The sequence below is a fragment of the Pseudorasbora parva genome, chromosome 21, assembly GCF_024679245.1.
Source record: "Pseudorasbora parva isolate DD20220531a chromosome 21, ASM2467924v1, whole genome shotgun sequence".
Taxonomy (NCBI): domain Eukaryota; kingdom Metazoa; phylum Chordata; class Actinopteri; order Cypriniformes; family Gobionidae; genus Pseudorasbora; species Pseudorasbora parva.
The window spans coordinates 32832859-32849292 of record NC_090192.1 but is presented as its reverse complement, the minus strand read 5'-3'; the positions used below and the strand labels follow the sequence as shown (position 1 = coordinate 32849292).

Here is a 16434-nt window from a genome sequence, read left to right as displayed (position 1 = left end):
CACTTGGTCGCTAGAGGATCAAACGCTCTCATTGGATAGAGAAACATTAAACCAGAATCTTTTATTCCAGTTTTTGGGAGTTTCCAAAGTTACACATTTTACGCAACTGAAGGATTTAGAAAGGAATTAGGATTTGGAATGTTAAACAAAGTTTACGTAGCTACAAATGATAAGCCTGCGTGTAGGCTATTTGATAAAATTAGCATATAAAAATGTAGATAGATAGCCTATGCAATTCATATATTTAAAATACACAAATATAGGCTTGTATGTAGGGGCGCACTTTACTAAACTGAAAAAAACTGTGGTGTGTGAATGAAACGACATAAACCGACATATTTTCTTGTAAAATGTAGCGTACTCCACTAACTAATCATTGTTACAACTTTGCTTTTTTTTAGTGTAGGCTACATCTTTTCTACTCAAATCTAGCTCATCAATTAAGAAAATATTATTCAAATGAATCAAACAAACGTAAAACGAACAAAGTAAAGTTAATGTTTTTTATCTATTTGTTTAAATCTACGTTCATTTAGATATCTTCTAAAGCTTTAAAAAGACAAAGCATCGGGGGATAAATATTCAAAATGTGCAGAGCAATAATAAATAAATATGCTATCGCGTTTATTTATAAAATTGGAGTCAGAAGTTTCATATCGTTACTTTAAACATTTCATTTAAAGAAATGTTAATAATAAAAAAGTAACTCTAGGTTATATTTCTCCCAAATGTCTAAAGAATGCTTTCGGATTTAGCAAAGAATTAAAAAAAGTGTTTGTGATGACATTTTAAATTAAATCAAATGCACTGAATAAATCTTTATTAGGCTAAACTATTAAATAATCATGTTACGATCACTTAATCACTTAATGTAGCCTAATTGTATTCAGGCCTGTTTAATGAGTTCAATATAATAAATCAAATAAACGCACATTTAATTAATGCTTAAAGTTGTGCTCCCCTGCATAGCCTATAGGCTATTTATTTGAGTTATGGTGTTATATGATAGGCTAATTAATCATGATTATTGATGTCCGTTATATGATGATTATATGATATGTTATGTCCGTTTCTGTGCCGTTTTGAAAAACAAAAGAAGCGGCGCTTCCGTTCGTTATTAACCACAGGTTTGTGAACATGCAGCTTGTCATTTACACTCCCTCAGATGTGAAGGAGAGTGTTACAGAACGCTATAGACTAGAACGCAGAAGTTTCCGCGTTTCCACACACTCTTGTATTACTTTTTCCCAGTTGCGCACGATTACTGTAGCGGATTCAATTATCCGAAAATAACAGGAAACATTTCTAATTGATTACAGAAGATGACTAGGGATAAGGCTGGAAATCACAGTTTAAAAATGTTCTGATATTCGCAGGTTTTACAAGATCTTGGAAACCTAACTTACTTTCATGAGAGAGATAACGCATACTCTTAACTATAGATGCTTATTTAAGCATTATAAATAGTATATAACGTCATATGGCGTCAAATGTCGTGTTTTCTGACTTTAAACAAATATAAACTTCTGCAATTTGAGCCAAAATTGAAACAAATTGTGTTTGAGGCATTTATTTGAATCAAGCAAAGTCTGAGTTATAAATTAGGCCCATGGACAATAATACATTTAGAAAACAACAACAACAACAAAAAAGTTAAACCAAAATGTATTCAGACACCTTCATCAATTTCTCACATTATCATAGTAAACTCACTATAGTTTAGAAAATTATTATAAAATATGACAATAACTTTGAGAGTTAAACTGTCAGAACAGATTCATCTTGACAATGTCAGATAACATTGAAAGGTATGTCATGGATTACAATCAGCCAATCAGCTGTTCATTTTAAGTGTGCAATTAGATAATACCAATTCATGTCACTCAGTTACCAAGCAATTATTAATTTTGTTCAATCTGTGGTGTAAAAGGTCGCATTAGCAATTAAAGAAAAAAACACTTCAGCAAAACATGGTCTGGTCAAATGTCTGAATAATTTTCAAATTTGTATTTATTTTCCTGGTAGTCCACTGTATGAAGAACATTTTGTGTATGTCGTCAGAGTTTATTTATTCCTCACTTACATAAATCAACTATAGTGTCCTGTACCTCCTAGTATATATATATGGTGTCTGAATAATTTTGACTGTATCCATTTGTCAGTAATACTCTTAGGAAAAAAAGAACACAGGGTCAGAAAAGGAAATAAACCTTGGACCTTAGTTTCTGAGTAAAGAATTACAAGTTCTGAATAGTGCCAACAAAACTGAAAAAAAAAAAAAACTACTTATGTTTGATTTTATGTCTCCAAAAAGTCCTGTAGCTCGTATAGTAGAGCATGGCGCTTGCAATGTCAAGGTCATGGGTTTGTTTTCCGGGGAATGCGTGAACCGACACAATGAATGCAATGTAAGTCACTTTGGATATAAGCGTCTGCCTAAATGTGAATGTATATTAGCTTAATATCAGAAGGTCCGTCCAAGTGATATTGAATGATAAAAAATATATAATTTTTAATTTATTGTTTTAAATCAGCACAGCATTCTTTGTTATGTTGTATATATTTCAACAGACCTTGGAATCTTCTGTCACCTTTCACAAATATAATGTATGAACTAGACCGTATTTCTGAGATTAATGTCACTGTACGGGCTCGAGACTGAGTGACTCCCTTAAGACAAATATATCTGCAAGTTTAAAGAAGCCTAGGGAATATTTTGCCCAAGAAACATTCGTCCACCCCATGACTGATTTCATGCAAGTGGCGAGTGAGTATAAATCAGTTTCAAAAGCCTTTCGCTATACTGTTTTCCTTGCAAAATTCGTGCCAGGAACACGATGCACTGCTGCCCGACGTCTGCCAAAAATGTTTGTCATTCTGCCTAACATGCTTAAAAGGCAGTTAAAGAGTATTTTAGAAAAATACTGTTTATAGCTGTCACTCAAGAGTTGAGAGTTCAGAAAGACTGAATTTTAAACTTTCAATTTTAAACTAAACCATATCTCTTCTTTAAGTACTCAAAATGAAATCGTCCCGCAATTCAGTGTAAGATTTCAAAGCATTTTGTTGCCTGTAAATGAAAAGAGAGGAGAAATCCACCTGTTGCTGTTGTAACAAATGAAGGTCTGGAAGGCTGTTAAAACTGTAATGAGAATCCAAGCTGGATGAGAAAAGCCACAGAGAGCCAAAGATCATTATGGGAAATGTGCTCACCTCCTTAGGGTTCACAGAGCTCATAATGAATGAACGCACTGTGAGAAACTCTCTCCGTGACACTCAGAGTCAAACAATATTTTTCATGAGAAGAGGATTACTCCATTTATGATGCATTCGTCAAGCCTGGTCTGATAAAGGAAGGAAAAAAGCCATTTAAACAGCAAAATTAAACAATTTTCATATGTAATACTTATAAGCTAATGCAAATGACCTACAAAAGTGTGAAGGCCGTCCAGTCCTTCTGATGCTTGGGAAGTCTATGCACTTCGTCCCACACAGGGTGTCCATCACGCCAACCCTATAGAGCGGAAGCTGTAAAATCATGGTGGGAGAGTCCACGGACCCCAGGAGGGCTGGAGCTGCTATTTAATCTATTGACATGTTGGGAACAGCTGTTTCACTCTCTTTTTCTCCCCCCTTCATCCCTTCACTGCCTGTCTGATGTGAGACGCACTGGCTGCATCCAGACCAGATCTTTACGAGGGGAGGAATGCCTCGTCCTGACTAAATCTCAGCATACAGTATATGTGGGCATCTAATGGAGGTGGTGAGAGAAGTGGAATCAGAGGACAACTGGGAAGGAAACAGCGGAGTAGTATCGAGTGTTGTAGCCGGACAGGTGCTGAGGTCGATGCTTAGGAGATTATATAGGCTGATATCTTAGCCAAATGTGTCCAGAGCAGCCAGCCATTGTTTCCAGGCCGTCTGGAGATACAGCGGGATTCTTCTCTAATTCAACTCAGCCATAAATCCCATTGCATGGTGAACTAAAGTCAGCAGACTACCTGCCAAACAAATGTACAATATAAATACAAATATTAATGGCATAGCAAAAACATATACAACAAAAAGTGGGGGTCAGGTCAGCAAGATATGTTTTCCTTTCTTTTGAGACAAATAAATAACTTTTGCTCAAAGACAAATTGATCAATAGTGACACATTGTTACATAACATGATTTAAAATATTGCTATATATATATATATATATATATATATATATATATATATATATATATATATATATATATATATATATATATATATATATATATATATATATATATATATATATATATATATATATATATATAACACACACACACACGTACGTGCTGGTCATATAATCATCAAAAAGTGTATTAATTTCACTAATTCCAAAAGTGAAACTTGTATATTATTTCACTCATTACACACAGACCGATATATTTCAAATGTTTATTTCTTTTAATTTTGATGATTATAACTGACAACTAAGGAAAATCACAAATTCAGTATCTTAGAAAATTAGAATATTGTGAAAAGGTTCAATATTGAAGACATCTGGTGCCTAGCTAGCTAATCAGCTAATTACCTCAAAACACCTGCAACGGCCATTTAATGGTCTCTCAGTCTAGTTCTGTAGGCTACACAATCTTGGGGAAGACTGCTGACTTGACAGTTGTCCAAAAGACGACCATTGACACCTTGCACAAGTAGCGAAAGACACAAAAGGTAATTGAAAAGAGGCTGGCTGTTCACAGAGCTCTGTGTCCAAGCACATTAATAGAGAGACGACAGGAAGGAAACGATGTGGTAGAAAAAGGTGTACAAGCGATAGGGATAACCGCACCCTGGAGAGGATTGTAAAACCAAACCTATTCAAAAATGTGGGGAGATTCACAAAGAGTGGACAGCACTACGCACAGAAGCATGCAAGACATGGGTTTCAGCTGCTGAATTCCTTGTGTAAAGCCACTCTTGAACAACAGACAGCGTCAGAAACATGTCGCCTATGCTAAAGACAAAAAGGACTGCTGAGTGGTCCAAAGTTATGTTCTATGAAAGAAAATTTTGCATTTTCTTTTGAAATCAGGGTCCCAGAGTCTGGAAGAAGAGAGGAGGTTCACACAATCCACGTTGCTTGAGGTCCAGTGTAAAGTTTCCACAGTCAGTGATGGTTTGGGTTGCCATGTCATCTGCTGTTGGTCCACTGTGTTTTCTGTGGTCCAAGGTCAACGCAACCATATACCAGGAAGTCTTAGTGCACTTCATGCTTCCTGCTGCTGACCAACTTTATGGAGATGCAGATTTCATTTTCCAACAGGAATTGGCATCTGCACACAGTACCTGGTTTAAGGACCATGGTATCCCTGTTCTTAATTGACCAGCAAACTTGCCTGACCTTAAAGGGGGGGTGAAATGCTGTTTCATGCATACTGATCTTTTTACACTGTTAAAGACTTGGAATCCCATACTAAACATAGACAAAGTTTCAAAAGTTAAGGTGGACGTTTGATGGGAGTATTTCTTTGTCAAAAATACTACTTCCGGTTAGTCATAAGTTTCGGCAAGTTTTTTGAGATCATGCGTCCCCATTGACGTTAGTGGGGGCGGAATTTCCTTGTATGGGCCTTACGGACAATTCTACCGGAAGCGCGTGAGAGAGAGCGAGGGAGAGAGCGAAAGCAACAGCCTACGCCCATCAAAGCGCTGGCTTGTAGGATGCTGGACAGGTGACAATTACACATAGCACATAATGTCACCAAAAAAGTGGGTTTTTGGTTGCCAGACCAAGACAGTCCTGCACAGATTCTCTAAAACCCCGCGTTAAGGCAACAGTGGATGTAATTTGCTTTTCCGGATCAGCAACTGAGTTGCGCGAATGTTTATATCTGTTCGCTGCATTTCGGTGCCGACTGTTTCATAAACAAGGCCCAGCTCGACGCCGGCTTTTCCCAATCGCCTAATGCTGAAGGATGGAGCAGTCCCAACGTTAGAAGGGTGAGTGAGACTGCTTCAAATGTCTGTGTTTTTTTTAGTCCGCTTACTGTCTACACAAACCACGCGTAAACACACAAACACACGTGCACAACTGCACTTCCCACATGTACACCTTCAAAGACAAAAATACGACGATATAATTCAAGTATAAATATGTAAATAACACAAGTCGCTAAGCATATTATATAGTTAGTGTATAACTTGTACCACATACAGACGTCCTGCTCTAGTCGTTTTTGCTGCTGCTCCTGTTCAACTGCAGCCTCTGGGTCTGATTCCGGATCATAGATGTATGGCTGTATCTGATTAAAAGCCATATTTTTATTTTGAATAAAGTTTTGTTCCCGCTGTTAGGGATGACGGACTCGACTCAACACACAGCGCGCTGCTGCACACGTCATTATTTAGCTCCGCTCACACGACACGCCCCCACCCGCTCGGCTTTTTTCGGAAAGACTCGGAACAGCGCATCTTTCTTATATAATTATTAAAAAAATAAAGACTTTTCGGAGATATGCAGGATGCAATGCTACTCTATAGGTACTCAAGATTGACATGACACTGACTGAAACTGAGTGTTTCACCCCCCCTTTAAAGGGTTAGTTCACCCAAAAATGAAATGTCATTAATGACTCATCCTAATGTCATTCCACACCCATAAGACCTCCGTTCATCTTCAGACACAGTTTAAGATATTTATATTTAGTCAGAAAACTTTTCTGTTCCTTTTGAAAGTGTATGCACACTATACTGTCCATGTCTAGAAAGGTAATAAAAACATCATCAAAGTAGTCCATATGTGACATCAGTTAGTTAATTAGAATCTCTTGAAGCATGGAAAATACATTTTAGTAAAAAAACAACAACAAAAAAACTGACTTTATTCAGCATTGTCTTCAATTCTGCGTTTGTTTTTAAATCCTCAAATAAAGATTTGCGCAGTTATGAATCAGCATATTGATTCGGATCGTGTCAAACTGCTGAAATCACATGACATTGGCGATCCGAATCATGACTCAATACACATGCAATGCAATTAGTGAAATAAATAAACATTTTGATGATATTCTAATTATATGACCAGCACCTATTTATATTAGCACTTTGAGATTTCCTTTAAAATGTAAAGTGCTTTACAAATGAAATGTATTACACACACACACACACACACACAGAACAAGGTTCCGTTCAAACGTTTGGAAACATTACTATTTTTATGTCAATGAAAAGTCTCATTTGATAAATAAAGAAAAAAACAGCAATGTTGTGAAATATTACAATTTTAAGGTTTTCAATTTTAATATATTCATTTTCATCAGCCATTACTTCAGTCTTCAGTGTCACATGATCCTTCCGAGTTCATTGAAATAAGCCAATGTACTACCCTTATTGGAAACAGTTGTGCTGCAATTGACCCCCCCCCCCCCCCCCCAAAAAAAAACAAAACAAAAAAAAAACATTAAAAATAGTAATGTTTCCATTTTGTTTGTGTGTTGAAATGATTTAAAATCAAAACTCAAACACAAGCTTAATCACAGCACATTTTATTAATAAGAACCTTCATTCTTTTTGTGTCTTACACAAGTCATTGGTACAGTGAGGTCAGATGTGAGTAATCTGAAGGTGCTGAATGTAGTCTTTTGGAGAAAGCAAACTTAGAAGGAACAATGCATGGCTGCGATCAATGATATTCTGAACTGTTACGTTTAGTAATGAATCAACAGTAATTCAGTTCTGGGGAGCTCATCTGAGTTGACACAGTTTATTTGACTAATTCTGAAACAATAAAGGATCTTTGATGGAGCTGATACCCGAGAGTTCTCCAAAACGATCAGCCTTTCAACATCTAAACTCAGACTCAGAGGGACAGAGTTTCAAGTACAATAAAGACTTCTGGGCTAGCAGTGAGACTCAGCGTTTTTTTTCCTGAATCATTGATTGCGTATATGAAATATTAACAGACTTAGAAAGTGAAAACTTTGAAAATGTCATTTAACAAGTAATTAGATGAGACCAAAATTGGAAATTACTTGCTAGGTCCATTAAGACAAACCGTTCTCCATTATCCACATCAAAACAAAAGATCCACAGTAATGGTTTCTTTAATTGGAAATTCTAGGCAAAATGTATTTGTGGTTCTTCAATTTCAGTTAAATCCACTTTGCACAAACACAAATCAGTCTACAGAAACTTACAGTCTTAGTCTTGTCTTTTATAGACAACAGTGGGGCTGCGTCAAATAAATACCATGTATTTACACACAAATAACATTGATTTGCATCTTAGGTTTTGAAATCACTGCTGTGCATTTACATATACATTAATGTTATTTTTCCCTGAAGGAAACGTTTATAACAATGGAAAAAGGCTATGACTTCCCTCTCCAAGGTACACAACTTTTTTGTGTCTTTTTTAGCTCCAAGAGAATTCATTTGAGGCTGACAGCCATTATCTAGCCAGTATGAATATGACAGATGATTGTGTTTGCTCTACAGAGCCAGAGACGCCGTGCTGGGAGCTACAGCTGCCTCGTCCTGTGACACGCGGCTCTTCTTGCAGGTGAGGGCCAGCAGCAGCAGCATGGGCAGATGCCAAAGACTACAGAAAAACAGCTTGCGGGCGTTCTGCCTATCGCCATGGCGATAGAACCTGAAGGCCAGGAAGCTGATGTAAAGGTTAATCGGAAGAGACACTAAGGGGAACGTCCATGTGGTGACGTCCAGCACGGGGCCCAAGGCCGAGAGGCCAATCAGGCCTACGCTGTGGCGGAGAGCCACGCGTTTACAAAGGCCGGGATGGGTGACGGACATCATTCGGTACCCACCGCGAGAGTAGTCCTCTCTCAGGTTCCAGCTCAATGCATTAAAATGAGGAAACTGCCAAGAGAACAGGAAACCTCCCAGCAAGAGTGCTCCTGGAGAGACAGAGAGAGGAAGAGAAGGGAGTGAATAAACAAACAAGATCACCCAGATCACTTAAACACCATTGGTGGAGGAAATGCATGTGTGCAAGAAGGAAATAATAGTCAAAGTTCTATCGCTGAAGAGACGGCCGAGTTCCTTCACATCCTGCTATGGAGGAAACAAACACCATTCATCTGCATTCAGAACCTGGCAGAGTGGAAAGGTGACACCGCACAAACAGCGGCCCGTGCACAGGTAGTAGAGCATGAAACGTAGGGCTGCGTTTGTGTGTGTGATCTTAGAAAACACACTTGTAGCTAAATCCTCTGGGAAACAGCACAGGGCGGCACAACGGAGACCTCAAACACTTAGGTCATTTTCTTAAAGGGGGGTTGAAACACTCAGTTTCAGTCAGTGTCATGTCAATCTTGAGTACCTATAGAGTAGCATTGCATCCTGCATATCTCCGAAAAGTCTTTATTTTTTTTATAATTATATAAGAAAGATGCGCTGTTCCGAGTCTTTCCGAAAAAGCCGAGCGGGTGGGGGCGTATCGTGTGAGCGGAGCTAAATAATGACGTGTGCTCGCTGCTGCTATTGTGTTGAGTCGAGTGCGTCGTAAAGCTGTCTCATCCCTAACAGCGGGAAAAAAACTTTATTCAAAATAAAAATATGGCTTTTAATCAGATACAGCCATACATCTATGATCCGGAATCAGACCCAGAGGCTGCAGTTGAACAGGAGCAGCAGCAAAAACGACTAGAGCAGGACATCTCTATGTGGTACAAGTTATACACTAACTATATAATATGCTTAGCGGCTTGTGTTATTTACATATTTATACTTGAATTATATCGTCGTATTTTTGTCTTTGAAGGTGTACATGTGGGAAGTGCAGTTGTGCACGTGTGTTTGTGTGTTTACGCGTGGTTTGTGTAGACAGTAAGCGGACTGGTTTTGCACGGCAGGCTAAGTTAGTGTTTACATAGAAAGACACGGAATAGTAGCGCATTTGAATGAAGAAGCGCGCTTATTTAGTTCAACATATTCCCCCCTCTTTGTGTATTGTTGTTTGGAGTGCTTTTACAATACACAAACATAAAGTTACACACATAGTGGCCAGCTAAACAAATGTACACGCACTACACATCGCATGCTCCATTGATCAATTAACTATACGTGATCATGTTTGGGCTACTTGATGGCATAGGCAAAGACACAGACATTTGAAGCAGTCTTACAGCCTGCGGTACTAACGTTGGGACTGCTCCATCCTTTAGCATTAGGCGATCGGAAAATCCTGTGTCGAGCTGGGCCTTGTTTATGAAACAGTCGGCACGGAAATGCAGCGAACAGATATAAACATTCGCGCAACTCAGTTGCTGATCCGGAAAAGCAAATTACATCCACTGTTGCCTTAACGCGGGGTTTTTGGGGAATCTGTGCAGGACTGTCTTGGTCTGGCAACCAAAAACGCACTTTTTTGGTGACATTGTAATGTGCACATCACCTGTCCAGCATCCTACAAGCCAGCGCTTTGATGGGCGTAGCCTGGTTACTTTCTCTCTCTCTCTCTCTCTCTCTCTCTCTCTCTCTCTCTCTCTCTCTCTCTCTCTCTCTCTCTCTTCTCTCTCTCTCTCTCTCTCTCTCTCTCTCTCTCTCTCTCTCTCTCTCTCCTCTCTCTCTCTCTCTCTCTCTCTCTCTCTCTCTCTCTCGCTCTCTCTCTCTCTCTCTCTCTCTTGCGCTTCCGGTAGAATTGTCCGTAAGGCCCGTACAAGGAAATTCCGCCCCCATTAACGTCAAAAGGGGCGCATGATCGCAAAAAACTTGCCGAAACTTATGACTAACCGGAAGTAGTATTTTTGACAAAGAAATACTCCCATCAAACGTCCACCTTAACTTTTGAAACTTTGTCTATGTTTAGTATGGGATTCCAAGTCTTTAACAGTGTAAAAAGATCAGTATGCATGAAACAGCATTTCACCCCCCCTTTAAGCTTTTGGGGATTTTAAGGAAGAAACTGGTTACGAAAACCTGGCAAATTGCTTTGAGAAAATAGGAATGACAACAGAGACACCAAATGTAAGATCAGTGTGTGGTTGATGGGTAATTACAATGTAATTTTGTCAATGTTTTTCCAATTCATTGATAAGGCCCTATTATTGATACAAGCCTTGTGAATTCAATTGATTACGCATGCTTTCCGATTGTTAAATTTTTTTTTTTTTTTTTTAAATAAACACATTTAGAAAAATTAAAACAAAAAATAGAATTAAGGAAAAAATAAAACAGATTTCATAGGGCTCTAATACAGTCAGGATGGTTGACAAGTTCTCCAGCTGATTAATGGGGTCAACTAGTCAAGTTTCTTTTTACTTTATTAACTTTAAATGTACCCTGTTTAACACTACCACTGAATATATTAAATATATAGTTCTCAGAAAGTTTATAAATATAAGAAAATATTGAAAAGATTCATAGCTGTTTCGAACCACTTCATGCTGCAGCCTCACCCTAGATGGGGTCAGAAAAATATTTAGGTTTGTACATCCTAACATACACTGAAACGGCACTACTGCAAGAGACCGAGTTCTCAAACCTCAAGGGAAAAACATAAATATGCACACAAACACGTCAGTCGTTCACTCCTTAGAAAACAGATCTCATGGTTGTCACAACAGCACACTTTTAATAGTTTGCAAAACAGACCAAAGACCCCCTGCTGTCTTCTACAAACACTTGAATCAAGCGTGAGAGGTCTTTGAGAAAAAAAGAAAACAGGATGCTGGATGTATATGTACTGTAACTACAACACTCATAAGTGGACAGGGAACTTGGGTCTGGGAGAGGAGTCAGTAAAAGTCAGAAATGCCATCTGGAACATGAAGTTTCACTTCTCTGGAATGGCTACACAACCCTGAACTGTGGGATAAACCCTGATAGCACTGAAACAATCACAAGGAGGGCTTTTATGACCAAGGACACATCTCAATGTGAGCCTGATAATAAATTGGTTGAAACACTTACGTTTAGCTCTGTGGCAATAGAGAAGATATCACATGATAGGGTATACAATAACACTCACAATAGCTCTGGAGGTCAAAAAAGGTCTATGAGAATCAGAGAGTTGACCTTAAAGGAATAGTTCAGCCAAAAATGAGTTTGGTTGAACTGGAAATGTGACGCGTGATTTGTGAGAAAGTGAAGGCAACTCGAAACATGGCACGTGTTCAGAAAAAAATGAAGTAACCTGCACATTCATTTTAGCCAATGGCGACATCATTAGTTCAACAAAACACATGTAAGTGATGTCAGTGGTGATGATTTACCTTAGATACGAGCAAGAGTGAACATGCTGTGGTATCACGCATAGTGAGAGCAATCAGAGAAGCAAATGAATGGGTCGCAATCTGCGGTCTCTAAAAAAAGAGTCTGTTTGCAAGCAGCGGAAAGCCTCCTTCACGCAACTAGCATACAGTAAATTCAAGTGTCGTTCACTCTGCTGCGCACAATAGCACCAAATTAATAAAAAAACCATTATATTGACCTGCATCCTGTTTTCTATCGTGTGCCATGCACTTTGTAATTACGTTAGATGAATGCAAATGCACAAGGGTTCGATAGAATCAAATTGAGTGTGAAACCAGACCAATCACGCTCGCACTCAGACCGCAGCAAACGTACCCAGTGTGAAAGCCCCCTAAGACCATTTAAGCGGAGTATATTTGCTTTATCCAAGTCATTCAAGCAGAAACTGTAGTCAGTAGTGTATGCATGCAAGAGGACTTTGTACCTAGATCAAGAGAGCCGGTGGCTGCTGTCCAGCCCATTATTGGTGGGATGGCGCCCACCACGGCGCCCACCCAAGTGTTGGCGATGCTGAGGCGTTTCAGAGGAGTGTAGCAGCACGTGTACAGGAAGATGTTCAAAGCGCCCAGGAAGCCCGTCAGAGGATTCACGCCCAGGGTCAACAGGGTCACACCTGGGATCCCACACGCCAGGGCGAATGACACGGCATGCAGAGGGCTGAGAGAAAAAGAGAGATGGAGGACAAATTCAGAACACGTAAAATACTCCTATGTGAGGTTTAAAGAGATCATACTTTTACTTCTCCTAACCCTTTAGTGGACACACGACCTTACTGAAGGTTGGGGTGTCAAATACAGCCAATTTAGTTTTCCTAATCAAAAAAAAAGGATAAATATTTAGGCATTGTTTAAGCAAAACAGAGTTAGATCAGGCTCAAACGATGTCTCGCACTTGTTGAATATCCCGTTTATCTTGAAAATATGGCAGATAAAGTAAAATGGCTTGTGAACAGCAAAACATGTCTGTAAAAATAGAAGGCCCTGCGTTAATATTGTCTGATGTCATTCATTTTCAATAGCATTTTTATACGTGTATTTCAAAAGATCAATGAATGATTTGATTCCTCATGTATGACCCTTTAAAACAAACTGGCACACACTAGCCAAGAAAACCTACATAATGTTAGCTTACAGATCTGAAACAACAACCAAAAGAAAGGAAACGATAAATCAAAGGGGGAAAAAATCTCATACATAAGACAGCGTGGACTGAAAAAGCAGCAGGGACAAAGCGCATGTATAACATCAGTTTCTGAGATAAGCTTTAGTGTGGTTCTATGAGTCACATGAAAACAAAGGCTTGTGGGTGTCTGCTACAGATTAAACCTCTCCTGGCCACAGACGCTATTCTCTGTGCTCCATTGGACAACCACTTCCTCAAAGGTTTATTAAAAGCAGTCAGATTCAATCCTGCAGAGGCGTCTGGTTCAAATTCACAGCTAACTGCTCCATAAATTAGAGGAGTATTGAGACAGAGACCAAAGCAGAGGAAAAGAGGGCAAATTTTCCGCCCAACAGCAGGAGATTCCATTTTAATGTCATTATCATTGTTATGGCGGTTTTATGTGGTGGAGGGGTCTATATGAGTCCCATAAGTTAACGGTTGAGATCAGTTGTTTGAGGGATAAGGCTGACTAACGTTAGGAGTAAAGCCACTGGCATTTCCTACACTACACGAATAAAAGTGCTATTCTAATGCACCATAATAAAGTAGATATTTCAAGTTTGTCCATTATTGAATTTATCTAGTGTTACAAAAGTTTTGTTCATCTGATGGGCCAGTTATTGAAATGATTTATAATTCAATGTACTGTATTTGACGTCATGCTCTCACATGGCAGGTTTCCCCCCCCAAAAAAAGCAAAAGAATCCCAGACAAGACCTAAATCATGTCAACAATAACCCAGTCCCTTTACTCGAGTACTTGAGGTTACACTGTTTACTTAAACATAAACTGTGGGTATTTACTCACCCTCATGATGTTCCAAACAGCATAATTTTCTTTACTAAGAGTAACAAGCATTTCAGTAAAAAATGGGTAGTGCTTTGCAGAAAACACTATTAAAGTTCCATAAAAGTGTGACTGATTCATTATTGACTGAAACATGCTATGACAGAGGGGGAAATTTGAAGCGAGCAAGTCAATTATGGGCTTTTCATCGAACAAGCTATTGTATGGCTTCAGCGAACTTGGAATAAAGCACATTAGTTTCATTATGTGTTTTTGTTCATTTTGTTGCTTCACAGTGCAAATCATTTTCCATTTTCATTTTGTGGGAATTAAAGGTGGGATAGGTAGGACTGATCTAAAACACTTTTGTCCAAATTTGTTTAAACTTTCTTTATATGTCAATACATAATTAAAATGTAAGTGCTCTGAAAAGGAGAGTATAAAAATCGAGTGGCTCTAGACTTTTTAATCTGCAATAAACATCGCTCATTATTTTTGTTCGGGACGAAACAAATGATTGGCTTGGGCGACTGTCACTCTCTCTCGCTACCATGGCGACCACCGCTTTTGCTAAAGGATCTGCCCACATGCGCGCGCTCGTTTGATTTGAGCAGTTCAAGAGGCAAGAAACCTAGGCAAAATAATGGCAGAGAAAGAGCATTCAAAATTCACAGTGCAGGGTTTTGCAGTCAGCGAAGGCAAACAATGCAAAAAGGGAAGACAGTACGAGAAAAGGCAATGCACAGAAAGTCTTTGGATAAACAAAGAAGTCAAACACAAGTAAATATCTGCGTGGCTTTTCAACGATGGTGAGAACTGAGGGACCTGAAAAATGATTCATTGCTGGCTGTATTTCTGCTGGACAGGTAATCTTTCATTTTGATTATACATTTTTTTGGTTTATGTTTTCATGAAGCATGTATCAAGAGCACATGAAGCTGCCTAATAAAGTTAACATAACATTACTTAGCATAAAGTTACAATGTTATACACTTAGCCAGTAGTAGAGATGATAAATACTCAATATGTTTAGCTCAAGTTGATCGCTGTTGTGTTGAATTTCACAAAATTTAACTTTAGATAACAAAATGCATGTGTAAAAGCAAGTACACCTTAAGCTAGAACTTTTTTTTTAGAACTAAGTTAGCTTTAGCTACTAATAATCAACAATGCTTTCATCATGGAAACTCTTACATGCAAAACACAGTAAATGTTATGAATCTTACACGAAATTCATCTTCATCACAGTATAACTGATGTTATTGGAAAAACACGATGCTACCCGTTTTCTTTGCCTTATTAATAAAACTAGCTCGTTACCAAATCAAACAAAAATATATTTTAAACTTTACCAGTATCTGTATTCTAGCTTCATAGTGAGTACTAAAAGACATCTTATTTGTTTATAGTCATACTGATAAAGTTAATTTTTTTTGTGCACTGCTCGTCTGAGGTAAATAATGCGTCTTCCAGCTGATTGGTCAGTGAGGCGCGTTCATGTATTTTGGGGACGTGGCTTTGGAAAGAGCCCAGAAGGGAGAAGGTGGAGTGAATGGAAATAATGAGCTGTCTTTAAAACAGTCGTGAGAGGTCTACAGACACTCATTTTTTTTCTTTTTCAGAGTACTTACATTTTAATTATGTATTGATATATAAAGAAAGTTTAAACAAATTTGGAAAAAAAGTTTTTTAACCAATTCCTACCTATCCTTAGCCTAGAAATCTAGACGCACCCTTGCGGCAGCAAATTTAATCTGCCCGCAAGTGTCGTCTAGGAACTCTCAATACCCTTCTGAGCTGTATTCCTCACAATCTGGACGGGCCAATCATATTGTGTATAGAGTCGGCGGGCAGGGCCATAATGACGACGGCCGAGTTGCGTTTGCGTGCTTCTAGTTAACACAGAAACTGGCGAACGGCGGCGGTCTTTCGAATCAGCTTTGACTGCGATTCTGGAAGACTTGGAGTTGAGCTTTTCTCTGAGAAAAGAACAAAGAACGGCACTGAAGTCATTCTTAAAAAGGGAAGATGTGTTCGGAGTTTAGCCGACCAGATACGGCGAATATTTAATCTGTCAGCGAGCTCTGCTTCCCCTACGTTGCTCTGGTTGGTGGTAGCGCTATCCTATCGCATGCAGAGGGAGTTTGAAAGACAACCGTTTATCCCGCCCCTCTGATTGAGCCCTGTCAATGGTGAGTTTCCAGACCAAACATCTTGATGTGGGTCTGGCTTGTC

The 16434-nt window shown here is 38.8% G+C and overlaps 1 protein-coding gene across 1 annotated transcript in view; it reads right to left on the bottom strand.

Annotated features, from left to right (window-relative positions):
- Nucleotides 1–7505: 7505 nt before the first annotated feature.
- cox10 (cytochrome c oxidase assembly factor heme A:farnesyltransferase COX10) overlaps nucleotides 7506–16434 on the bottom strand; it is a 56748-nt gene continuing 47819 nt past the window's right edge. The window contains exons 6-7 of the mRNA XM_067430649.1: nucleotides 12674–12906; nucleotides 7506–8891 (exon numbers count right to left, since the gene is read on the bottom strand). Of these exons, the coding sequence (XP_067286750.1) occupies nucleotides 8467–8891; nucleotides 12674–12906 (658 nt within the window). The 3' untranslated portion in view covers nucleotides 7506–8466. The remainder of the gene's footprint in view (nucleotides 8892–12673; nucleotides 12907–16434) is intronic.